At 42.4% G+C, this 27,216-nt stretch overlaps 1 protein-coding gene across 5 annotated transcripts in view; it reads right to left on the minus strand.

Moving 5' to 3' along the window:
* RAB3B (RAB3B, member RAS oncogene family) overlaps positions 1 to 27,179 on the minus strand; it is a 51,074-nt gene extending 23,895 nt beyond the window's left edge. The window contains exons 1-4 of one of the 5 annotated variants that reach the window (XM_042030684.1): positions 27,084 to 27,179; positions 22,048 to 22,126; positions 16,631 to 16,858; positions 14,940 to 15,059 (exon numbers count right to left, since the gene is read on the minus strand). In XM_042030684.1, the coding sequence (XP_041886618.1) occupies positions 14,940 to 15,059; positions 16,631 to 16,858; positions 22,048 to 22,068 (369 nt within the window). In that variant the 5' untranslated portion in view covers positions 22,069 to 22,126; positions 27,084 to 27,179. Of the gene's footprint in view, positions 1 to 14,939; positions 15,060 to 16,630; positions 16,859 to 22,047; positions 22,127 to 24,087; positions 24,637 to 26,125; positions 26,211 to 27,083 lie in introns of those variants that run through there. The other 4 variants (XM_042030688.1, XM_042030685.1, XM_042030686.1 and 1 more) reach the window with 4 other exon arrangements.
* Between the last annotated feature and the right edge of the window lie 37 nt (positions 27,180 to 27,216).

Raw genomic sequence — 27,216 nt, forward strand, 5'->3', positions numbered from 1 at the left:
AGCAGATTAAATACCAGCAAACCTCTTCCTGATCTTAGCAACTGTGCTCACATCCCATGAATCACTCCTGCAAAACATACAGCAAAAGCAGAAAAGCCAGGTTGTGCCGCTGTGTGCCCAAGGAGAACATCCCATTTGGCAACAGAGCAACATGTCACATGTCAGTGGGACCTTCTGCTTCCCAGGAGTGCCATCTCCTCCTCTCACACATCACAGTGTCTAAAGGTGAGAGAACTCCAGAGTCCCAAAGCAGCCTCACTGGCACTACTGCCAGCTGTGCTGCCAACAGTGCAACAAGCACTGTGATCACCTTGGAGCTGCTCTGCGACAAAGCAATTGCAGCTCTGACATTTGTGGGCTTATCTTACCTGCAAATTTCTTTTCCCTGAGCAACAGTTTTGTGCTCAGGTAGAAAGTTTGATCCCACTGCGGAACCTTAGAACAGGGGGAAAAGAAGCAGAGCTCCCCTCCTCTAGCTCAGGTTTGATACAGGAGGCTCCTGTCTACTTAAATAAATGTTATTTATATGGCTCACCTTGGTAGCTGCACACAGTGTGATTGCTCAAGTGCTGTATGAGAGACGTCATGCAGAGATGGCTGTAAAGCATCCCACTCTTTTTTCTCCTCCTGCAGCAGCTGTGTCTATAGTGATTATTTGCATAAGTCACTCAGATCAGTTGCTATCAATTACTATGTGGTGGATTATCATTTTATGTTCTTATATAAATAAGATTTTATACCTCCTTGATGAAGTGGGTATTTTTGGCTAGGTGGAAATCACTCTTGTGCTTAGACATCAGTCACGTCTGGAGAAGAGCAATGGAGATGGGGAAGGGTCTGGGGCACAAGTGATGAGGAGTAGTTGAGGGAGATGGGCATGTTCCGCCTGGGGAGGAGACTTGGAGAGGACCTTGTCACTCTCTACAACTCCCTGAAGTGGGGATCAGGCTCTGCTCCTGGTAAAAAGTGACAGGACAAGGGAAAATGGCTTCAAGTTGCACCAGCAGAGGTTTAAACTGGATATTAGGAAAAATTTCTTCACTGAAGGGTGGTCAGGCATTGGAACAGGCTGCCCACAGAAGTCGTGGAGTCACCAGCCCTGGAGGTATTTAAAAGACAAGTGGATGTGGCAGCTGGGGACATGGGTTAGTGGTGAGCTTGGCAGTGCTGGGTAAACAGCTGGACTCCATCTTAGAGGTTTTTTCCAGCCTAACCAACTCTATGATTCTAAGTGTCCCATAAGGAGAGCAGCTGATTTGCTATGACCCAGCTTCATTTAGTGACCACTTGGAAAGATTTTTATTTCAATCCATATTCATGAGGGTAAGACCAGTGGAGCTGGTTGTTGTAAGTTGTACATTTAGAGTGATGCACGTTTGTTCAGCATTTGCAGGGTTCCAGTCTACATAAGTTGATATGACTTTTTGAGAGCACAGGAGGAATAAATACATCAAGGAAGATGTTCCAGTTCTTTTCAAAGAGCAGCACTTCATACCTTGGCTGGTTTATATCCACACAAATTGTGTGGTAGGCTTCCTACCTATAACTGAATGTTCACAAGCAAAAGTATTTAGCCTCAGGTTTGAGATATTGCATCCAATGATCCACCTTCTCTGAAAATCCTCCACTATGATATTATGCTTTTTTCTCCCTAAGCAACACGTACACAAACATCTAAACTGAACAGGCTCCAGTAAATTAAAAACTAACAAACCAGTTTCAAAGACATTGGTCTGAGCTGGTCTCCTGGACCTCATACACCTCTAGTGAACAACCTCCTTCTGAAACTGATCTGATCCACAGCAGAAGTTTTCCTGAAAAATGGTTTGGGGTTTTTTACAGCTACCAGTACTGCCCATTTTCTGATGCAGAAACAACACCTGTCCTAGCTGGCTATATTCAATCAGTCCTAATTTGTACCAACAGAAGAATGTGTTGTCAAGCTGCAATCAGAATAATGTGTCTCCTCCTGTTCACCACGGAGTAACCACTGAGAAAAATTTCAAAATAGACAACACTTTCTCCTGTACTTTTCATGCATATGATACGAACACTATGTATCAGCTGTGCTAGAAATTGAAACCATCTTTTAGACATGCTGGATTGTTTCTCATTAGCATATCCTCATGTCAGTAATCAAAATCAATCAACTCAAATCAAATTAGTTCTCCATGTGTTCAGTTAAAATGCATACCATATGCTGGCTGAAATGTATACCAAAGCAAGACTGTGCAGCTGTAGGAAGCTTCTTTCTGCAGCTCCATTTCACAGCAACATTAGGACAATTTCCATTAAAGCAACATTTAACTATTTTCAACCAGCCTTGTGTAGCTCCAAAGGATCAATTAACTGACTTGTTGAAATTAGTCACTAGCGATGCATCACAATACCAGCTGTCTCTGTGGGGTCCAATCAAGGGTTAAAGGAAGAGCTCACTCTCTGATCGAACAGCACCTCTGAGACATCACAATTCACCAGGCATACCCAGAGGCTCAGCTGTGGTACCATTTGCAAGATTTATATGATGGTATTTAGAGTCATCGCTTACTCCACCTAGTTAAACATCTGGCTGCTGTCAAATTGTCAAGGTATGCCGAGCTGGAATGCACCTGCTTACAATACCAACTACTTTTTAACATCATTGGTATTACAGGAATGCTTAGGAGCCTTCATCGTCAAGCCACTGCTGAAAGGTTACCCAGGCTGGCTGAGAAGCACCTCCTCCAGCCACTGCTGAAGTGTCTCTGTGCAGGAGGATCAGGAGCGAGCAAGCACCAAGGAGCTGCAGGAGCCACCACCCCAATCAGCACCAGGGCTGCCTCCTCCCCACTAGACCATCTACTTTGCATTCCAGGAGGCACTGGGTGGGCAGCCCTTCAAATGCAAGATGACACACCCTCAGCATGCTCAGCACCCTGAGGCACCAAGTGAGAGCTGAACCACCTCCCTTCAGTGCCCCCAGTCGTCAGCCTCCCTCCTACAACTGCTCACAAAACCAGCTGTGGTGGACTGTCTGAAGCTGGCTGGGAAGTGGACACACAGCCTGTTTTTATTTTAAATGCATTACAGTTATTTTAACAGCCCTGTTCTATTCTGACTTCAAACAGCAGGAAACCTGTGCTTGCCTCTCCACTCTCCTTACCAGAAGCCTCAATTTGTACTTGATGAGATGACTTGTTTTTCTCTCAGCTGATCACTGTCATATGCCGAACCAAATGTGTCAAGCAAAGCATTAGAGGGGATTCATAAATGCTAAACCTCTAAGAGGCTTAGGAGTGAGAAACATAATCGAGTGTCACTGCTGGAGGCAGAAGAGTTGTTTAGGAATTCTGATAAGCATCAATTCAGCAGATAATAACTTTTATGCTGGTTAATCAGAAACAGGAAGTTTCGGGAAACAGAAATGCTTCTCTGTCTCTGTGCTCATTCACCATAGGGTAGAGGAATCACCAGGGGGTAAAGAAATCACCACAGGATAAAGAAATCACCATGCCAGCTCAGATTAGCCACTGAAGTGTTTCAGCATCCTGTCTTGAACAGCACAAGCTTCTGATCCAAACAGAAATCAGAAATGTTTCTGCAATAGATCCAAAATTGCAGAGAAGTATAATTATGTAAAACTCTACCAACAGGAAAACACTTTCCTAACTTAGGCGCCAATTGCCTGTAAACCAGCTTGTGGTGGACTACCTTTGCAATACTAAAATATTCCTGTATAACTGAAACACTAAAACCTCTCTTCCTCCTCCAAGCAGAAACAGGGAAACTCCACAGACCCTTCCCCCCTTCCCCTGCCCCAGACTCTCAATTTAAAACTTTTTCTTAACCCTGTATGTGTAATTTAAAGGACCTCATCCCTCACAGGTCCCTTCCTCACTGTTGACTACACTGTGACTACCAGATGGATCTCTGATCATTTTTGGTCAGAAGCCTTAAAATTCTACTGTCATCACATACATCAGACACGTTATCTCTTATCTCAGTGGCTGGTACATTTTTCAGCCACATTATTTGTCATCACTGCCTGCTTCTCCCTTTCAATGGTGACCAAGGATCTATGGCAAAAAAAGGACTGCAAATTGATGGGGTTTGGTCCCCCTTCCAGAAGGAGCCTGAGACTGAAGCCTGAGCCCTGGGACAGGCTCACTCTGGTGTCCCCTGCAGCTGGGAGCAGCACCAGCCCCTGGGGTTGCTGTTCTTTGTTATTTCTGTTCACAGAAGAGTGTGCACAGTCTTCAAGAGCCAGAATTTCTTCCCCTGCGCTCTCCTCAGCTTCAAAACAAAAGCACACTTCGCACTGAGTACCCAGCTAGACAATCCCACTCCATTACTTCCCCACTGAGCTCCTGCTGGCTACCTGCAGGTAAATCCAGTCTGTATTTAATCTCTAAATTTGAAGGGATATTCCTTGTTTATTTTCATACTGGCCTTGACTGCAGTATTTCATACACAGCTACCTGCCATGCCACCAATCCAAAAACTGACTTCCCACAGAAATCTGTCAAAAGTTCTTCATGACATCAGGAAGGCACCTGTGCACAGCAATCCAGATACCTGATGGAGGCATTCCCACTGCTGCCCTGATCCAGTTAACCAGCAAATCACATTACCTTGCTCCCTCAATACCTCTGGGCTCACTTCAATTCACTTTGGTCTCTCTGAACCTGGCACTATTGTATCTGCTGCTGTAAGATCCTTTCCAAGAGACAGTTTTTGATTTGACAAAGGGCTAAACATCTTCAACTCCTACTTCACCACCGCAAACATACCTTTGGTTAAACACATCTAGACTCAGAGTGATCACTGCAGCACTGTTAATTAACAGCTGGATGCAGGCTTCCAGTGAACCATCTGAATGGAGGTAGAATAAAGTAGTCAACAAGTACATCAGTTATCTGACAGTTTTGAACTGCTGCACTTATAAAGGCAAAACATGCATACACATAAAAACAGTCTGCACTGATAAGCTAACAGCAAATAACTTCCCTGTCGTTTCCACAAAAAAAGCATCCCGTTCCTTTAGTCATTTCTTGCACTCTTCTCACCACACTTATAGAAACTTTCAATAGCACCATCAAATCAACATGGATATGCAATCTGCATGAATTTAACTTCAAAAACAGTATTACTAACTGCTTTCTACAAGATAAATGTTTCATGTTATCAAAATAATTCATAAGACATATTGACTTTCATGACTCCTTGCTACTTTCAAAATTCTGTTCTCTGCCAGAGACAATCAAGAAAAATCTCTACATAGGTTCATAGTCTCCCGTTCATTAAAAAGTCCCATACTTTGCAATGCCACTTTGAAGGAGGAATTCTGCAGAAGCAGAGCTGGAAAACTGAATTATATTACAAGCTGAAAAAGCAGAAAGCATGCTGCCATTCATTTTAGTCACTTCCATGCAATTTCGTTTGAATCTGCTGAAGGCAAATTTCAGCATAAAGTATGAAAGCTCAAGATCATCTAGTTACTAAGATGAATGCCTGTTAAGTCTTCAGTTGGGACTATTACCTTCATTTATAAAAACACAATTTCTCCTCCAACAACAGAATTAGCATAAGTGTGCTTACAGTCCTGCTCACAGGATCTGCCAGCCATATCTTCTTTCTTATTTCAATCTGAGATTGACGTCAGCAGCATTCACAACCTTTTGAGAACTCATTCTCCAGTTTCTACTTAATTTGATGTCTCAGAACATTTATATGACTCACAAAATTTGCTGTTTGCAGCTTCAGGGCACAAAGATGGAAAGAAATCCAAAGGGAAAAAAAAAAAAAAGATTGCATTTAGTGTAGTAAAATAATAGTAAGGAAAAAGAGACAGATAAAATATAGTCAGGTGCTATTTTTGGCAATGGTTGTTTAGTAAAGGAAGCACAATTTTCTCTTTCATTGCTCAATAAAACAAAGAAACACAATTTTCTGTTCCATTCATTACTCAGAGTGAATGAAGAGATCAGTCATAAGAGCAAAATTAAACTTACAGGATTTTGCAGCTACCTGTGGGAGTACTTTGGGATCGCCAAAGCTGAGAACCAAGGCACCAAGCCTCCCAAGACAGGACACTTCTTTACACAGGACACAATCCCGACTCTGGGAGAGCTTCTCTGGGGTCAGAAGGCCCTGCTGGAAGCTGCTGCCATTCAAATTCGAATTCATCAAAGGGCTGTCTGTGCTGGGTAAAACTGTAAAACTCGGGAAGAGCTCATTTTTGAGGAGAAGGAAATAATCACTGATACCAGTACAGATTTCATTCCTGAAAATCCCTGACCCTTCCTCTGCACACACAAAGGTGCTCCACACCCTCTGGATGAAGGGAAGTCCATGCAGTTGGCGAGTTGGATTTCTGATTGCACCTCACGGGGAGACAACTACTGGAAAGCTTCCATTCTCTCAGCTGAGGGGTTCTAGCTCCAAACCTGGGTCTTTGCCAAGTCCTTCTCTGTGAAAAAATGAACTGTCCCTCCTTTTCTGAATAGAGAACACTGGTTATATGAATCCCTCAAGCCTTGACACACTGTCAAACTAATACTCTTATTGTTATTAATCAAGAATTTAATAGATGAGATCTTAAAATTAACATGTCTTGGGAATCTTTTCATTTTAAAAATGAGGATCCAATGAGTCATGGCTGCAAAAGTCACTCAGCATCTCACTTTCAGAGATTATTTTGAACAAGTACTTTATTGAGCAGACAGATTTTAGCAAAACACACATGAGTCACCTGTGGCATGAGGGCAATTAATAACCTTTATCAGTTTTTTAAAAATATCCATAAAATAAGCAGACAAGAAGTGAAAGATCTCCTATTTCCCGACAACAGTCCCAGAATAGCTAGCAGATATGATAGTCTGGATTTATTCTCAGCTTCCTTGAGAAAAAAATATAGTAAGAAAAAAAATCAATGCTACAATGCTTCTTGGCCACATAGGCTGCAGTTTAAAAAAAGAAAAAGGAGAGAAAAGATAAAGAGGGCTATTGCATGGATTCTGACATTTCAACCAACAAAACAAATACCACCTCTTCTCTGCCTTTGTATTAGTTGATAAAAAGCAGTTTGGTTTTGTGTTGGGTTTTTGGTTGGGTTGTTGGTTTGTTTTTTAAAGCCTGTGGTATTTTAATCATCAAACTGACTGCACTGTCTCTCACAATTATAGGGCAATACAACATTACTTGGAGGATGCATTCTCAGGCAGAATAAACAGCTGCCATTCCAGGGACCTTAAAACTCTGAAGATTCCAGCTGGAGTAAAAGGGATGCACATGTTTCATACTTTCAGGACCAAAGTGAATAAACACCTTGCACGCAGTTAATGGCAAATAAAGCTATTCATTTCCTTCTGTTTGAGCACTGGGGGTTTGTAAATGCTAAGACAGGTGGCTACCTTGCCATCACTTAGCAACATCAGGTTTTGACATGCAACTGCTTCCTGGTCTCCCAGCCAGATGGGCAAGGGAGGATTCCCACAGCCCCTGCTGCAGATGGGAGAACTGACAAATCACTTTGAACTGACACTGCACTGATGCAAAGGCGCTGTTGTGTCCAACTTACAGTCAGATTCTGCAATATCCTCTGACTCAGGTGAAATTTGTGTTAAAGCAGTAAATATCCTGTACACCAAGACCACTTCCAGATTTAGGTGAAAGATTATTGAAATCACAGTTTTGCCATGACAGTGGTGGATTTTTACTGAATTTGTTCCCTTTAGAGTTCTCGCAGTCTCTTGAATATAAGTAGCTCCTATACATATTTATATCAGAATTTTAGCAGAAAAACTGAAGTAATTTCAGACACATCCAAGATTTCAGAACAATGGCCACAGCTTTGAACATGCTACTGTGGAGCAGGGCATGTGCAACTCGGAACAGCAGAAAGTACATCACAGAGAAGGACTTTATACAAATTCTTCTCTTGAAAGAGTTTGCTTTTCCCTAAAATCATTAACCAGCACAAGTGGAAGGAAATCATTAATTTTACACTTCCAACCCCCAAAAATTCAAGGAGGACTAAGCAGCTCTCACAAATTCACTTCATTTAATATCTTTGCAGTGGTGACTTTTCCTGCATGCTATTTTCAAGATGAAGGGCATTCTTACAAAAGAGAAGATCCATTTTAGCTAGGATAAGGAGCTTTACACAGGTATGGATTTGCAGCAGTTACATGATTATATCACAACAGTCAGAATGAGCATCGATACAGAAGTACTGCTCATCTGGAGCTCTGAGTTCCCATAATCAGCCAACCCATTCAAGTCCCTTCTGTGCTTCACTCTCACACTTAGGAAAACAACCTAGGGAGGGGGTTTGGTGAGGAAGGGTGTACAAAAACAGGCTGAAGAGCTTTGCCAAATGCATACCCCTTCCACATCTCAGGAAGTCCAGATACCAACCATCTCCCAGGAATGCTGGAATCCACCTGGGGTTCACACAGGGCAACATTTCTGTGACAGCAATTCCACCCCTCAAGCCTTCCTGGGATTGCTGCTCCAGGCCATTCCTTACTGCAAGCCAGGGTTTATAGCACTGCTCTTTGGGGTGATGCTTTCCACTGTAATTAATGCAATCATTAAGGGCACTGGGGTTTTTCTTTTCATGGTCCTGCTTTGATTTTACACAAGTTTTGCCCCAGTTTTCACTGCACGCTGTTGCTCCCTTTGGGACATATCAGCACTGCACAGTGGAGTTGCCTGCACAGGCTCTCACCTGCCAGAGGCAGAACTCCAGAGGTGGAGGGGGCACAGCAGAGTCAGCCTGGAGCTGTGCTTTAGCTAAGCCAGGCTTGCTGCAAGCCCCCATCATGCTGCACTGAGCACAACCTCCCTTCTTTCAGACAACCTCCCCTCTGTGTCTCACTACACTGCACTAGGTACCAGCCCTCACAGTGCTGGTGGTTCTGCAACCCAGCAAGGGCCAAGGGAGGGTAAGAAAACCGTAAAGGTTATAGTCCATCATTCCACTCTCATATAAGAAAGACTTGAAAAATGCATTCCTTAATTACCCTTGCTTGGCTGTAAATTTTCAGTGTTATTATTCCATGTAATTCATTGATGCACCTGTGTGCTTTATCACAGTCAGTATTTCGTCTCCAAAAAGCAAACAAGACTTCCTCTCTTTTCTCCAGCTCTACTTGCTCACTCTTAGGCACAACTCTGTGATTTCAAATGTTGTTATGAGAGTACTCTGCAAGAACTCTCCTTGCAGTTAGTGCAAAAGTGCTTACAAAAGTACTCTCTGACCTCTCCAAGAGCAAGCCAGGGTGCACAACACAGAGACAAGAGAAAATGATGGGAAAAGTGGCACAGCCTTACAGAAATGTGTACAGCATGAGGTTAAACTGCAGAGCAAGAAAGCAATTTAGCACTTGGTGGTAATTCCAATGGAAACACATTTTTTAGCCTTTTAGAGTTTAAAAAAAAATCCAAAACACATTTGATGGGAGTTATTTCTCTTTCTTCCCTCAAAAAAAAGAAGAGACTTGCAGTCCTTGGTAAAGGACTTCACATGGACTTATCAAAGCTGACTCATGCCAGTCTACCACAATTCGGCACTCGGAGCACTTGCTTCCTTTCACAACTGGGCAGGCTCGGTGCCCGCTGGCAGCCAGCAGAGCGGGATGCAGTTACCATGGCACTGGAACACACAGCAACTTCACAACTGCCACAGCATCAGTGTTGACTGAGGGACCCACACAGGGGAAGCAGCAGGTGAATCTTTGAATAAGCACATGCAAAAGCAAAACCAGCAGTAGGGTGAGTGTTCTGCCTCATAAACATCCTATGCACAGATCCCCTGTATGTTCTGTTTTATTGCTCTGGCTACAAGGAAAGCAGAGGCACAGTAAAACCTGGTAGCATATGTGCACACAGGGATCCACACACGCCACTCTCTCGCCAGGACTTCACCCTCTAGCACTGCTGCAGATGTCTGGATCGGTTTGTCAGAGCAACAAACCAGCCAGAATCTGGCTGAGAAAATACCACCATCAAGCCTTCTTTGAGTACTACACAAAGTTTAATCACTTGAGTCATGTATCACATGAAGGTACTTCAGTTAATGAAGCACAGCAGCTCATAACACAGTGTGTTTATCTGCTGCACTTACACCTGCTCGTCCCCGGTTTCAAACACTCCTGCCACTTCGTGTTTTAGTTTCTAACACAAATTAGTAGCAAAGCAATGAGTATCTGATTAGCACAGAAATGGATGCAAAGCAGAACTGGCAATACTGGAGGAATTTTCAAACAAGATGCACATGCCCAACAGAAGCACAGGATGCCATGTGTGAGCTGAGCAAGACACTTGGGACTGGCAGCTCCATTTGGATGGAGGAAGACCTTAGCAATGCTGCAAACCCAGACTGTGGCAGAAGCAGAGGATGATACACTGGGATGCTTAGGGTACACTTTTGGGTTGCAGTGGCCCCTGGCCATAAAATGCAAGGTGCTAAGCTGCTATTGGAAGATACATCTCACCCAAACAGGATTTATGTTTCCTACTTTGTCACTCTCATTAGTATTTTCTGGGCAGCCAGAACAGCTCACCAGAAATCTGGGTTGAGACCAGCGTCTCCTGGTAAACATTGTTGTTCTGGAGAAGGGAGAACCTAACCAGCAAACCATAGGCCTCCCAGCTCTCCACGCTGCAGGAATGTGCTGCTTTTTTGTCCAGTTTCTGGTACTTCTCACCAGTGTTTCCTTCTGTCTGCAGAGTCCAATGCCTCCACTGCAACAGCATACAGAAAATCGGTGCTTATCTCTGGGAGCTCAGTTCATGCTGTTTAATGAATCAGGATGATGTTGAACAGCTGGACAACAGAAAATAAATCACGAAGTTCACACTGCTAAATTCCTGCTCCAGTACTCCAGTTGTGCTATAGGGTACAATTTCTCGCATCTGAAAAACACTTTGGGGGGCTTGGATTCCTCTTTTTAGTTCTAAAATCAGCCACTCTGATACTCAAGTGTTGCATATAAACATGACACTGCGGTAGACAACACAATGCATGAAAGTTATAAATGCGAGTAAGCACAGTAGTTATATTTTCTCATTTGACCAAATGTGACACAGTTTAAGTACGTGCTCACTTGAGACAAACACTATGAGAACTCATAAATTCCACCCACTGTATTATCTCATAACTGATCACAGTGCAACCAAGCATATTTAAATATAGAATATACCCAGTCATTATGCAGAAGATAACATTGTGAAAGAAAATCATAATAAGGGTGATTCTGCTAAGAAAATGACAACAGGAAAAGGTTTCGAGGCACATGAGTCTAAAGACCTTATAAGAAGTGACTACAAAATATCTACTCCGAATTTCTGGTAAAAAAGCATTAAATGCAAAACATCTAAAGACCTTATGAGAAGGGACTACAAAATATCTACTCTGAATTTCTGGTAAAAAAGCATTAAATGCAAAACAGCACGAGGCCAGCAACTCACTTGTCCTCTCAAAGCTTAACTGCCTCACTACATCAACGGAATAATTTCCCTTGAAATTTCCCACATACAGCTTTTCCTCTACTTGACAAACATTCAACATTGGTCCATTTTTTCTGCAGGAAAGATCCAAACCTTTGCACTACCAACAACTCTTTATCAGCTAACGCACACACTCGACACAGCCCCTGGATACAGCCTGGCACCTCTGAACCCAGCATGTTTCATTTCACTGAAATGACAAAACAAGGCCTCCAAGGGCCCAGCAGCTCTGCAAAGATGGAGCACAAAAAGAGATACTACACCTGCAGTGAAAGCAAATCCAATATTGTCAGCAGGGATAACTCCAGTGGTATCAGCTTAGACTGAAGTTGAATTTGGCCTTCACTGTAATGCAGAGTTATAATGAGATAACAATGGGATTGAGGTGATTAACTATAAACAGAAATAAACCCTCCATGTCAACTGTTTAACTGCAAACACAGCAACGCCCTGCTCAGCAAGCTTAGGCTGTTCAATAAATTCAATAGTGAGTGGGATAACTAACCACTCAGGGTCTTATCTGTCAAGATTTTATTTCTCTCCTTCGTATCACCCTTGCAACCCTAATCTTAAAGCCCATTCAGAGTGGCATGAGCACCAAGTTCTACTCAAAGCAGAAGTATTATTACTTGAGATATAACCAAGACCTTGGAATTGAATTACAGACACTGTTATTGCATCTCTTCTCCAGTCAAATATTCTGCATTGTATTTTAGCATGAGAAGCAGTGCTTTACATCCACTCACCCACAATGATTTTCATTCCTGGGACTCAATAAGCCCTTAATGCTGCAAATTACAAGGATCAACCTGTTCTTTTCACTATCATGAATTTCTCCATTTTAGTTCTTCATCTAAACAGCAAATCAGACGATTTCACAACTGTGAGTCTATAAAAGTAGAATCAGGCCCATTAGCATTTTAGAGACACCAATCACTATCACATATATACATTAAATTACTGAACCTTATTAGCTCTTTTTTTAGAAACAACTTTTGTGCAAGCATTCAAGCCTGAAGTCAGTGTTTGAAAGGAACTTAGCAAAACCATGACAGGAAGGGGATGCCTTGGGAATAGATGATTCTCTCATCTGAAATGCATAATTAGCTTTTGGTTAAGGGTGCAATTAGCATTAAAATTTACAATCAAATATGATGGTGTTCTAATTTTACCTCCTGTAAATAATAATAAAAAAAAAAAATTTAAAAAATAAAAAAAGAACTCAGCTGCCAGTGTTACTTCTTTGAATCCCTTCCCTAAGAGACAAGCTGGTCAAGATCATCCTGTCATCCAGGCAATGCCTGATACAAAAAGCTTTTAAAAACAATGTGTATTTGCCTTCTGGACGGCTACACAGCAAGGGGGTTATTTTGGTTTACACTTTTCTGTTTTGTAGTGGTAACTGACACTCAATATAATTAGCAGTTGTCATATTTCCATTTTTAAAGATCCAAAAGACACAGAGCAATGTTGCTTCCTACCCTCTCCCCAGCTGTGCCTGAGAGCTGTAACACGTGTTTCAGACATCCAATATAGCTAATCTCATACCCCAACAGGTTTCAGCAGTTAAGCCATGGAGACATTTCTGTTAATGAGAAGGAAAAACCTTCATCCTAGTAGTTTAATTCTGATAAAGAGCTCCTTAAAAGAAAAATCATACTTCAGTCTAAATATGCTGCCTCTGTCTGAACATCACAGTCTTTCTGCCTTTTAACCTGAAGTTAAATTTAATCCCTATTTGCTTTTTACAAGGGGAGTTGAAAGTAGTTTCAACTGTAACATCAGCTGCCAAACCCTGCATTTAGTTATGTTCATTATTAATCACATCAATGTTTGTGTGTTATGTATGGTACATGCAACAGAAATTAGAGTCCCTTGTATAGGGGGCTGCACAAAAGTATAATGGAAATATAATCAAATTCCTCACACAAAGTATGTACTGGGTAGTGTGCAAGTGTTTGGGGCCAAACCCTGCCAATGATTTTCCATCAGTTAATTTATGTGACTGTGCAAAGAGTTCATGTAATGAACAGACTGGGCCAGCACAAAGGGCCAGAGGCTGCCCCTCAGCAGCTCCCCTCGACGTCACATTGCTCAGGAGTTCTGCTGTCATTTTCACCACCATTATTCCTTACCAGCAATAGACACACAAATGCACAGAAGGGAGAAAAAGAAATCTTCCCTTGCTCTTGCCTAAAACTGAAATCACTTTTATTCATTCACCCTGCTTCCATCTGGATCTGGACAAAGTGGCCCTCTCTAGCTGCTAGGCAACCTGAACCCTGCCTTAAGTATTAATGGTTTGCATTTGGTAGGAATATAGTAATGTTACCTTTGAGATTTATTTGTAACAAAAACCATACCTAGCTGAAAATATAATAGCTTTCCTCCAGTAAACAGTAATTAGCAACTCTGGGAATACAAAACTGTTGGTCAAGAAATGCAGAGAGATATTATTAAATTGGCTCCTCACAAACCAATCGTAAGGAAGATGCTTTATATGAAAGTATTATTACAGATGGCAGTGGCATAAAAAAATCTAATCCAAGAATTGCATTTATGTAAATATCTATATGATATATGAATACATTTATGTAAATAATGTTTTTAATTAGATACCAAATAACTAAGCCTCATCCAACTACAAAATTAATGTTCTCAATAAAGTTAATTTATTCTATTAACACAACACCACCATTCCTAAACAAGACAGAAAATATTTGAAATTAAAACACAGACAACTGATCTTGGAGTTCTTTAAAGAAAGGGGGGAAAAAGCCTACAAAACATTATTTCGTAAAACCCTCTCTGGGCCATTTTACTGTTTCCATATGCAACAGCAGTTCTGTCAATCTACCTTAAAAACATCATTAATACATTTGCCATGTCCCATTCCTCTCAAGCTAAAGAGATATTCCTTTCAAGTCTTTTCAAAGCAGATTGTTTCCCAGACTGCCTAGTCACAAGCACAACTGATTATTAAAATATCAATTTGTGTGATTGAGGCGTTAATGTCAACAAAGCAAGAGGCCCACTAATGACACCAAAATCAAACAGAGGAGCACTCTCTTCTGATCGTTCCATGTGACAGCTTGTCAAATCCTGATTCACAAAATACAGACATCCTCAAACTCAGCACAAACACAAATGCAAGATCTCTGGCTTTAAAATGCTCATCAACTTCGGCTGGAGAAACAAAACCATGAGTCAGGCCAGAGAGACATTTACTGACACAGCTGTCAGTCTTTACATGCAGCTGCTCGGCCCTTGAAGCAGTGTGGATTTTTCTGAGCTTTAAGACAACACAACGAACTCTTTGCAGCTGGGGTCCTGCACCCAAATATCCTGTTCTTCTGTTCAACACAGGCAACAGGCAATGTAAAGAAAGTCCCACTGATCACAGATCTCTCTGGATCACAGCACAGCAGTAATAACTTCCCTCTCACCTTGAGATTTGCAGAACACAGAACAAGGTTATTTGGCACAGCCCTTGAGCACCTCCAGTCTGCCACAGCTGTGCTCACTTCAGAACTCCACAAGCACCCCTGAACTGAAAAACCCTGGGTCTGTGCAGAAGAGAACATCAGAGGTTCCTAGAAGTGCTTTTCTCTGGATTTTAGAAAAACATTTGAAGTGGTTAAGTCAAACACTTGTACCTTCTCCTTCTTCACTTAGTTTCACATTAAACCTGATTCAGATACGGCTTAATGCCAAGCTTAAGGGGAGCGTAATTTTAAAAAATGTCAACATAACTGGAAAATTTTAAGTCAGAGCAGAGTTCAATAGAGCCACAGAGTCTCACACTCTCAGAAACCCAACAGCAGCTGTAAATAATTTTAAAAAGCAATTGGAAGAGAGGTTGGTATGAAACTCTTCCTTCCTACACAAAGGAACCCACAGTTTTAGTATGCTAGTGGACCCCACTATTATTACATGTACCCTGGAGAACACATTGTAATTACAAATACAATCCCAGGACAGGCAGGAGACACACACGTTCGAATACTGTGGTTTTGATAGAGGTACACAGTATTTTTGTTAATGTCCTTGAATCATGACTCATGTCAGGGAGCCATGCAAAAAGAGAGAAGAGAAGAGCACAAGTTACTCTGGAAACTGTCCAAAACTTAGGAGCACCTTTTATTAAAAGTAACTGTTAAATCAACAGTGTTGTTGGTAACTCCAATATTCCAGGTCCTGTAGATAGCACCCTCTGAGGAATCCACCTGACATCTCTTTTCATAAGAAGTTTAAGGTTATTGAAGCCCTTTTTGCCCCAAAGCCCTCTAACAGATTTAATTAAGATTATTGCTTAATTCACTTTAATCACAGCATCTTTGAAAAAAACCCTAATATTTTCTGGTGTTTTTCATCTTGCTTTTATGCAACTTCTTAGAAAATTTCACGTTCCAAAATTCAGAAAGACCAACTAAATGGAAATCACCTTTAGTTGCTTATAGAGCCTGAAGTAAAAACATTTTTATTGCCAAAACCCTCAATTAAATCAGTTTCATGTCAGGTGACCTACCTTAGTTTCAATATCAGGATTTTACAACACGAAAAAGATCTTTTATTAAATAATTTGTTGTACCTTGTACCCAGCAACACAGAAATAAAATGAATCATGTAGCTGTAGTACAAAAAAAAGCACCTCATTTTAGATTATCACTATTCAAGATCACCACAGTAAATAAAAAACCCAGATGTGATTACTGTAATTTTACATTTAGATGCAATTATTAAAGAGTAATTATAAAACAAGTGTATGTAGATCAATTAGAAGACTTAGATGGGGCAGAAATTGGGTAGAAATGGGCCGCTGAGGAGGTACATGAGTTACAGGAAAATAAAGTATCTTATAAAGAGAACATAAAATGATAGTGTGAGTTGTGCATAGAGCTCACTCAAATGTAAAGCAGCTGCTTAGACCACATCAGGACCCTCATCAGCTGAGCAAAACAGTAACACAAAGAGAACTCACTCAGTTTACTGCAGGGACACAAAGGTGAGCCATATAGAACTTCTGCGCAGTCAAAATCTACATCAATCAAAAAATCCACCTCCAAACAAGCTATTTTTTACCGTCATACCTTTGCTAGGATTAATCTAAAGCATTTTTGAAAATGTTGGCACTTACCCAAATTTGCAGCTTTACCCTCTTGTCATTCCTGTAAACTGTTTTCACCTTGAAGTCAATTCCCACTGTACTCACAAAGGCTGGCGTGAAGGTGTCATCGGCGTATCTGAAGAGGAAGGATGTTTTACCCACGCTGCTGTTGCCAATGATCAGGAGCTTGAACATGTAATCAAAATTTTGGTCTGAAGTATCTTTCTGCCTGAACCTGGCATCTGTTACTGAAGCCATCTAAGAAAATGACAAACATGGAAAAAGTCAGATTTAAGAGCAGTTCAGCATTTGTTTTCCTTAACTGTGTACCATATGTTTAGGTTATCTCTCTACTTTCTAATGTCATAATCCCTATATCTGCTGAATAAAGGGGAGCACACTTTGAAATCTTCTTTTAAATCCTGGCTTTAAATGTTTATTGTTCACTCATGCTGGTAAGATTTCCAAACCCAAGAAATACACCTGTTGCACTGCTTTGTGTTTAACAGAATAACAGATGGCTATTGCAGACTGTTCAAATACTCATGGGGAAACAGCATTCTTTACTCCAGTGGCAGGGTGCCACTTCTGTTGCTCCAATAAACTGCAACCAAGAATTAAAGTCTTTGACAGTGCATCCAACCATGCAACTCATCAAGCAGCCTCCAAGGTAAATAAGCCTAAATAACTGCTTTCATGCTTCTAGTGCATGCATCACCACCATTTTATCCTTAGAAAAGTTCCATCCTCAACATTTACAGAAGAAAAAAAAAAGGCAATGGAAAAGATGAAAAAACAGGAATTTCAGCTGGAAACTTTGAATCCATCCAATACCTATCTACTCTCAAGACTCCAATTGGAATAAACAGCACTGTATAAAAATGTGAGAGCTCGGTGGGCGTGCAGGCAGCATTTGGAATGGATAAATGATCCCTTTTAGATTGAGAAACAAAAAAAACCAACAGCAGAATATGAATTATCAAGGGCCATGAGCAGCCCTGGCTGTTGCAATGTGTGCAGCTCAGACACTTGGTGGGAGGAGGCAAGGCTCTGACTCTTCATCTCTGTACAGAACACAACTACGCAGACCAAATTACTAAAGAGAAGGAAAAAGAAACTTTACCTTTTAACAGATATACCACACTTTTAATCTCTCATGCTGTTTGAAACTACCACACATCAAATAAGCGAAGGTCCTGGCTCCTTATAACCAGTGACAGGGTTGGCAAACTGGAGCAATGACAGCACAGGTCTAACCAGCAGCTATTCATCCAAACCAGGGCCTGGGCTACTCGTGTGCAGAATCAGAAGGCACTGAGCTGTGACAGAAGTCTCTCCTTCACCCAGCATCCACAGAAGTAAGTTAATTTTCTCCTCAACTCAAGTTCATAGGCACCTTCGGGAACAAAACTCCCTCCAATGCCTACTCTCAGCACATGCCCAAATACTTCCCTTCTTAGCAAGTCTCACCTGCACACAGGACTTCACCCATACACTGAAGGAAACCAGCAACAACAACACCACCCCACAAACCCAAACAAAACCAAAACAAATAGCTCAAAATTCACAACTATAAACAAAAATGATGTCCCAAGGCAGTTTAAATAGGGATGACAATTTAACTTAAATTCCCAGCAGGGGGGAAACAAACCAAAAGCAACCCAGTTTAAACTTCAGTACACTAAGCACGACAGTTTATCTCTGATTAAACATATGCAACTTTCTCACACGGAGAAGGGTTGGTGCAGCAGACATTTTGTTCACAAAATGTGATTGTATTCACAAGGGCAGTTCCTGAAGAAATTCATCAGTAGCTCAATAGTGAGCAGCTGCACCAAATGCAGTAAAATCTTTCTGTATTTCTCTGTAGGATACAGCACAATTCTGATACACTCTCTTCTGAACTTCAGCTGCTCTTCAGTCAGACTCCACAGTCATTTGCAAGCACTCAAGAAAACACAAGAACAAATTTTCTTCTCATTAGTGTATCAGAAAACAGTTCTTCTACCCATGTGTTGTGGTTCATAGCAGGAATTTCTAAAACGAAGAATTCAACATCTGACTAACTTCTGTTGACACACTCAGGCCAATGCACTCACTGCCTCCTTAGCCTTAGAAATCTTGCTTTGGCTCAGCTGCCAAAATTATGAATCAGGTAATTGATTTGCACCATCACTACACTGGACGACAGAAAATTCTATTTGAGTAATTTATCTTCCCCATACACATTATAATCTCCACAAATGCCATTGAGAACACTTGTGCACTTGCTCGAGAAGAAAAAAAAATTAAATCTCTGCTTCTCCATTCTATTCACACAGGCTTGAAATAGTGAGAAACCCTCATCACTCGAAGCCTGGTCTTTTAAAGATTCAGACGCAGACCTTTAACAAAGATGTATTCCACTAATCATACAGGAATCAGTATCTTCTTTCTACCCCGCCTTCCCAGAATTCATCCACACACTCCAAGCTGATATTTTAACTGAAGCACTGCTGCCTCTATTAACCCTCCTAGATTGCTCTAATCAGAATTGTACCTGGCTACAAATGTGACTTTCAGATCTCAGCTGAAAAAGCAATTACAGAATGTGGCCAGCTCGAGCAGCTTTGTTAGAAGCACAACACAGAGAATAAGATCAAATGATACTTGCCCAGAACGTGGGGCTGTTGTCATAGAAGCACAACCCTTGCTGGCCTCTGTGCTGGCTGAAGATGCTGCAGGTCAGCGCCTTGAATCACCAGAGGTAGTCAGAGCACAAAAATTTTAAAGAAAACTCCATCCCCTTGCTTAAATTTGACTTTTCCCTTTCCCCTTTAGTGAATAGAGTGAAACTGAAAGGACTTTATAAAATTTCTGACTATCCCTCTGACAGCAGATAATTACTGAAGCTGTGCTCCACCAGCACTTGGGTTGGAAGTGTTCACAGGGCTGCCCCTGAACTTGCACTTAAATCCCAAAGCCAGGAAACTGCAGACCTTTCTCCTGGTTCTCCTCCCCTCCCTTTCTCTTCCCCACCTGTTGTCTCAGGTCCTGCTCCAAGCACTCCCCAGTCATGTCAGCCCTGAGGACCCTGCAGAGAGCTGGTTCAGAGAACAGAGAGATCCCAGTTAAAAATAAATCCTCCTACAGCTTCTCCTGTTTTGCAGGGCTGTTTGTAAAGATGGTTCAGTTCCTTATCCCGCACGGCTGAGGGAGCCAAGCAGAGGGGACAGAGCACTGGGAAGTGGTGGCAGTTGCTATGCTACTGAAAGGTCCATGAAATCACATCTCCTGCAGGCCCTCTGCACCTGGAGGACATTCTGCAGCAGAGAGAAATGGAGACAACAAGCTGAGGTCGGGCAGTTCCCGTCCAAATCACCCGAAGGCTCCCACAGCCATTGTTCCCAGGGGACTGTCCTCCCTCCTTGGTGCAAGGCCATTTAGCTGGCAGTGCAACCCCTGCTCCCTGGGCACACAGACACAGATGCTCTTTTAGGATGACTCCAAACAGAGCAGCATCTCTGCTGTTTCATACAAACACACAGCCCAAGGAGAGTTCTGTTACAGGAGACCAGGTCAAATACAACTGGCACACAGAGGGCAAAGGAGAGGCTCGTGACTGTTTCCATTTTGACCATCTTGGAATAATCTCCAAAAAAATACCTATGCAGGAAAGATTTAGCTACAGTACATAAAACGCGTTATACAGGAGAGGGGAAAGCTGTCAATCAGATCGTCCTTGAGAACACTTCAGTGTGAGACCTTGCATGATTTAGCTCTTTGCCTGGGTAGCCCACTTCTTTGTAGCTAAGAGCATACTAATATTGACAATCTTTTTCCCCGTGTGCATTAGCAATGGGAGCAAGGTCTCAAACACAGCCACTTCCAACTAGTTTTGTGGGAATAGGCAGTTTTGTAGCTCTGAGATACCTTATTATTTCCCTATTGAGGAAAAAGCCTGCAGTGTGAGCTCATCTTTTATTAGACAAAGAAACTACATTAGAGCAGGATGCTGCAAATGCTCTAAAGCAATAAAATCTTAATCAGAGCTTATTAGGCACCAAAGAATATATTCCTCGGTCAAGGTGGCTCTCCTGCCTTTAGTTTCTATTTTGGTATAATGAAGTTTAAAGAAAAAAGCCTATTGCCCTAAGACACCTCCATGGGAAACCAGCCTTTGCTGCTTTTAGTGCTCACTGAAATGCGTCATATAGATGGATCCACACAGCTGTGCTCCTCAATTTGTGACCAGCATCATGATGAACACTCAAACTGGTTTCTAGTGCAAGACAAAACATCAAAGTGTTCCTGCTCTTAGGAATCATTGAAAGTGGTCACTGTAACCCCTGCTCTGCAATATTTACTGCCTACAGCCAACCTCAGTAAAAGTTTAAAGTGTCGGCTAGAAATCAACTGATGCATCTCACCATACATTTATTGCCAAAAAAAAAAAGGCTGACTTTTAGTGTCACCAGCCCTTATGGTTTTGACTACAAACTAATGGAGGGCTGTTCTTCTTTATCCTCTCACAGACAAGAAACAAGAAATCCAGTCATTACCTTGGAAGTTTACATGTCTCTTTATTAGCAAACACATGGGTGTGTTCACAGACATGCTGTCTCCACATCAGACACGTCTCTCACAACAGTGTGAGAAAGAAATCTGAATTTGGAAAAGAATCTCCTTTTCTGCTGTCAGACACCCCAGTTAACTACGAAACGTGGTCACACTGATGTAACTTATACTTCAAACTATACCTTAAGACACATATGCAAATTCAACTTGTTATGAACCTGTGTATTCTCTGTATTACAACTTCTGGGCAGTTCTAGCAATAAAAACATCTTTTAATATGCTTAATTTTTAAAGCCCAAACTGGGATTTCCTACATATGTCTTGTGTTATTTAGGACCAGTAACAATTTAAATTTAATTGTGACTTTTACCTGTTTCATCATCATCCACTAACACACATTTCTTTAATTAGGCAGATGAGAAGATGGGGTGAAACCACTCCTCTGTACATCTACAGTAATCCATGGAGAGGTGTTACTAATATGCAATATAACTTCTTCTCAAAAGCATTAATACCTTGTGTATTTTTTCCCCAAAAAGTCTTAAAAAGTGCATCTAAGTGCAAAATATTCTAGTTCACAAATTACACATCTATGTCAATTTTCTATTATAACTCACTCCTTTATGCGCTCTGTCATTGGGAAAGAAATACTTTCTGTTTTCTTTTTCAGAAATTAAGTTCAATTCTGAACCAGATTTCTATCAAGCAATGGAATTTTTTTTACAGCCAATGTCTGCTGTCCTAAGAATAAAGCTCATAAAGGAAATAAGGCCATGACCTTAGAGAGTCTTACACAAATGCTGTTCTACAAGAGAGATTTATCAGAAGCAGAAAACAGAGTATGAGCAATTAATAACTGCTAATAAACATTGCAAGCAAGCGATAGTTACCAATTTAGATCTATAATCCATGAGAGATGAAGGCTTTGCTGTGAGTATATGAACCAAGAGAGTGGTCACACTGTTGAACCTGTGATGTAGAAGCAAAAGGATTACAATGATTATGATAAAGATGGATAATAAGAACATTAGGTAAGAGAATAATGGGCAGGCAGGTTAGGCTGGGAACACAGTGCTGTGTAAGGTCTGAGCTTCCTCCACTGAAGGTAAAGAGGAAAGTCCTGTAGTGTATAAAGAGAACAGAAACAGTGCTTGAGTTAGTGACAGATATTAAGATAACAGCAAATATTCGAAGCCATCAGTTTAAAATTTAATAAAGGTAGATTATGTTTACCAATCTAAAATTAAAGTTCCACATAAATCTCCCAAGTGGATGGAAAACCTTAGATAGGATCCATTCACATTTCCTGCAGAAAGGCAGCAAAGCAAATGGAACCAAGAAGCAGCTGAAATACCTCTGTACACACAGGGGTTTTGCACAAAGCCTGGATCAAACTCTACCGTGCTGTAAAGGCAACTTCAATAGGACATGGAAACATCAGCAACTTACAGCACATCCACACAAAAATAACTGCCTTAAAGTAGCAATTATTCCAGATTTAGAGCAGAAAAACCTAACAGAATATAGTTGTCTTTTTCATGGCTAACACAATCTAAAGGCCAAGTCTGTGTCTGGTACATTTCCTCTCCAGTAAGCCGGGGTACAGCACCGTTTATCACCCTGACTTACATTATCTTGCCTTGTGGGGACTGCCAAAACATGTGGGCAAACTCGGACCTTATGTAAATAACAGGCTGCAGCCACCTACTCCGGGCTAGAATTTGGATCAAAGACAAATCCTTTCTCAGGATCCACACAATTGACAATCATCTCACTTGGCAACATTACAGCAGCTCAGTCTTGCCCAAAGTATTGCACATTTTTCGGTATCAGTTACATTTCCTCCTGCTCACACAGCCCTGCCCTCTGCAACAGCTGCTCCCTGTGACAGCCTCTGGCTCACTCAGTACTGTCCAGAACTTGACTTTGGGTTATCATTTAAATGCCACTCAGTTGACAGATCTAGAACAAAAACAGTTCAATTCTCTACACAGAAAGTCTATGGTTATTACTTTAAAAATGTGAGCTCTTCATCTTGAGCGCTTCATCTTTAATAAAATTCATTTATTAATGAGTCCAGATGTCTTTACAAGAAGACGCTTGTAGTGGATCTGTTCTGGAATTTACATGCTACAAAAAAGTTCAATATACTCATGGCAACTAAAGGATAAAAACCTCTAAGCAATGTCAGTGGTTATTTATTATCATTAGTCATTTAGATTTGGGAACACAGGCTTTAAAAAGAGCTTTAAAAAGGTTTTTAAGAATTTGCTGGGTGTGGAACAGGAGTCAAGAACCAGCAGATATCACTTTTTTACCATACAACTACACGACTACATTTGGTTCAACAGCAGGCTGTGACTGTTGTTAGAAAGATTTCCTCGAGTCAAACATCAAGCCATGCCTCTCCCATTTCCTGCATGACATTCAACATCCTCAAAGTCCATTTTAGAGCCAGGATAAAATTCTCAGAAAGGAGGAATTAGTCACTTTAATACTACAATGACCAAAAAAAAAATTTAAAGAAACAGAAGTTTCCACTTGTCTACTCTCTTCTATGAGCACTGAGTATTTGCCACTCTCTTACTATCACATGGTTTCGTGCCTGTCTGCAAGCACACTACTCCAGAAAATACAGAGAAAAGTACTTAACAGCAAAAAAATCTCCCCTGGTAAATCTCCCCACTAACTGAGCCCAGCTCAGCTCTCTCCCAAAGGATGCATGGAACAGGGGAGTTTTATCTTCCCTATGGCCTAAAGAGCAGATGCAGAGATTTCCGCAATTCCCTGAGTATTCTGTTGAATTTTGGAGTCCTGGAGCCAGCCAATTTCTAGGTCTACAGAACTGCAAGCCGAGGCTGACACCAAATCCAGCCCTGTCCTGGAGAACAATGCACACTGACGAAGTTGATGGCTGTTACAAAAGTCACCGTCTTCAAAGCCCTTCCTTCCTGTCACAAACACTGCAGTGACGGCCGAGAAAACAGAATTCCGGAATTCAGTCCCCTTCTCATTGGCTCTCCAGCCTTGCAGTTCTGCCTCTTTCTCCAGGAAGGAACTGGCAATAGAGAAATACTTCTGAGCACCCCACTGCTGAATACACTGAAGCAGCATGACATAAAAGCACCCAGAGCAACACACAAGACGAATCTGTACCAGCTCTGCTACAAGACACGTGTGAGTCCCTGCTGATCCTTCCCCAGCTGGAAGGCAGGGCATGTTCTGCCCTGGGATACAGCCCTCCATGGAGAAAGCCGTGACCATGCCCTCCCGCAGTGGTGGAAGAGAAGGAAAGTTCAGGTATATGATGGAACTCACACTATCTGGAGCTAGAGGGAGGCCACATGCAGACTCAGGTAGACACCCCTCCACCAATGAGCAGGAGACCATTACAGACTTTTCTGCATCACTGGGTCTAAAACCTTTCACTTATAGGTAAAAGCAAGCTGCTGTCTTCACCAAATCAAGTGACCAGAGACCGGAATTGTCTTGTAGAAACCACCTGCAAACCAGAATCACAGAGAAACCGGGCCAGCTCTGGATGCCTCTGCAGTGCAGAAGTTTAATTTGCTGCCTTTTATCCTCCTCTTCCAAGCAGAAAATCTGTGATGAATAAGTTAATTCATTTCTCTGTGCTATGATGTTCTCCCATGCTGCAAAGTAAGCCACCTGCTAACTGGGATTACAACAAGCACCCTCACACTTCCCATGTTTTAAAGAGCTAATACTTCCAAACATAAATCTTATTGCTTATGTCATATATCAAACACTACTGCACTATGCTAAGCACACATTTCCAGGAGCTCACTAAATATGCAGAACGTGAAGCACAAGATACATTTTTACAGCAAAAAGCATACCTGAAATGACCAGTTCAGGACATTTCTCAGCATTAGCCATTGAGAACTGCCTCAAAAAAACCCTACTTCTTCAGCCCAACCAGTAACAGAGACTAGACATGGACCTACCGGGGAGTGCGAAGTAGACATGAGAGCCCTTCCCTGGCACTACAATCAGCCAGTGTGATGCAAGACCCTGAACTGTGATGCTATGGACTGCACATTTTAATCTGGAGCTGCATGAAAACATATGAAGATGAAGGTAGGAAAAACCATCTCTGAACTACACAGCTAACACGACCACTACATGACAATGACAACCACCGTTATGTTAACAAATACTGAATGCACTTCTTTGCTACACACAAGAACTACTGCTATTAAAACCTAAAGCTAGTAAGTCTTCTCACTTTGTCACCTGAATATATATTGGGTCTGCAGGAGGGCAGCAAAATTTTGTCAAAATTGCAAAGGAAGCTTGATTTTAATATTGGTTTATTTGTCTCTCTTCTGAGTTATCCTATAAATTGTTCTGATAAAACTGTCCTGAAAGCAGTGAAGTCTCAGTAAATGCATATACAACCACCCCCAGGATAGTAAGCACAAACAACAGGAAATAAAAGGCTTTTAGTTACACACTTCCATACAGCAGTGTATGAATTCAATTTTGTACCCTCTATAACCCAATAGCAGTGCTTCAGTGATCTGGGTACAGTTACAAACACACAGATCAAAATTATAGTTCCAGGGACATTTTTACCCTTGGAGGGAAAAAAAAACATTCACAAGAGGATGTTACTTGAACCCAGAGCTAATCCAGGTAACTGTGAAGCCCTGCAAACTGTTATTTGCACAACTGAGAGTGCAGCACTGGGTGATTAATAAGCAAGCAACAAAGCAGGAGAAGTCAAAACCAGATTTGTCACCAAAGAATTTCATAGAAACATGTTCTGAGACCCCTGTCTTATATTGTCTCAGAACATGGGAAAATTCAGATTAAAATTAACCCCCAGGTTTTGTTTGTTTGTTTGAAGTTACACTTAATTTAGGTCAGATCAACCTGATGCACTGCACAAGCATGCGACACGTCGTTGCTTGTAAGAAGGAAAGGACAGCGTGGAGACAGAACCTTGGGAGGCAGAAAGGTGGAGCCACTCGTGCCGGTGTTGGCGGTCCCGCTGCGGTCCCACAGGCTGATGTTACCGCCCTCGTCAACGACACTGCCGGGCTGCTGGCAAGCACGGAGAAAACAGCGCGGAAAACCAATGCGTCGTCTCAGAACGGATGGCAAAAATATACCATATGTGTTTTGTACAGCATAAACTGGACAAACTAGAGAGTTTATACTTTTTATGAACTAAATTAGAAGATGGATCCGTCTGGCTTTGTGCGGTGGGCTCGCTGCCCAGGGCTATAGGGCAGTGTGGGTCCGGGCAAGTCCGCTCCTCCGCCTGTTCGGCCGGGCAGCGGCTCTGCGGTGGGAGCTGGGTGGGCTGTGCAGTCCGGCAACAGTGGATCCCTGCCCTGCCCCGAGTAGCCACGACGACAGCGGGTGCCTAGTTTCCCGGCAGTGCTCCATCGCCGAGCACTTCGGTTATTGTTACCTGTTCCCCCTCCCCGAGGCGGGCACTGCCCGGGGTGACGGGAACGGGCGGGTTACGCACCAGCTGGAGAACAGCCGGGAAGGCCCCGCTCTCCCGCCTCCCCACCACGGAGCTGAGGGTATTTTAGAGATAAAGCAATAATATATCGCCTCTCATTGCTGGGAAATGTTTATTTTAGAGATAGAACTGCTGTTGCCCTCTCCGCCCCGCCGCTGTCGAGGGCTGCCCGTTACACCACACCTCGGGGCACGGAGCACCCACCCGGCGCTCACCCGCCGGGCACCTCCTGCCGCCCGCCCCGGCTCCCGTCCCGCAGAGCCCGGGGACGGCCCCGACGCTCGGTGCAAGGAGGGCAGGAGGCGTTTGTGGGTCCCGATGGGGACATGAGGCGCGGAACACCGCCAGCCCCCTCCCCGTCACCTTCGAGGAGAAGCAGCCCCGACGGCGCAGGAGGAGCCCCCTCAGAGGGGCCACGGCTCTTACCTGCGGCGTAGGAGCGACGGCGCCGAGCCGAGCCGGGACGAGCCGAAGCGAAGCAAATCGAGCCGAGCCGAGCCGAGCCGAGCCGAGCCGAGCCGAGCCGAGCCGAGCCGAGCCGAGCCGAGCCGAGCCGAGC

This window comes from Corvus kubaryi, unplaced genomic scaffold (assembly GCF_017639235.1).
Source record: "Corvus kubaryi isolate FWS band 111438036 unplaced genomic scaffold, C.kubaryi_AGA036_p1.0 37334, whole genome shotgun sequence".
Classification (NCBI taxonomy): domain Eukaryota; kingdom Metazoa; phylum Chordata; class Aves; order Passeriformes; family Corvidae; genus Corvus; species Corvus kubaryi.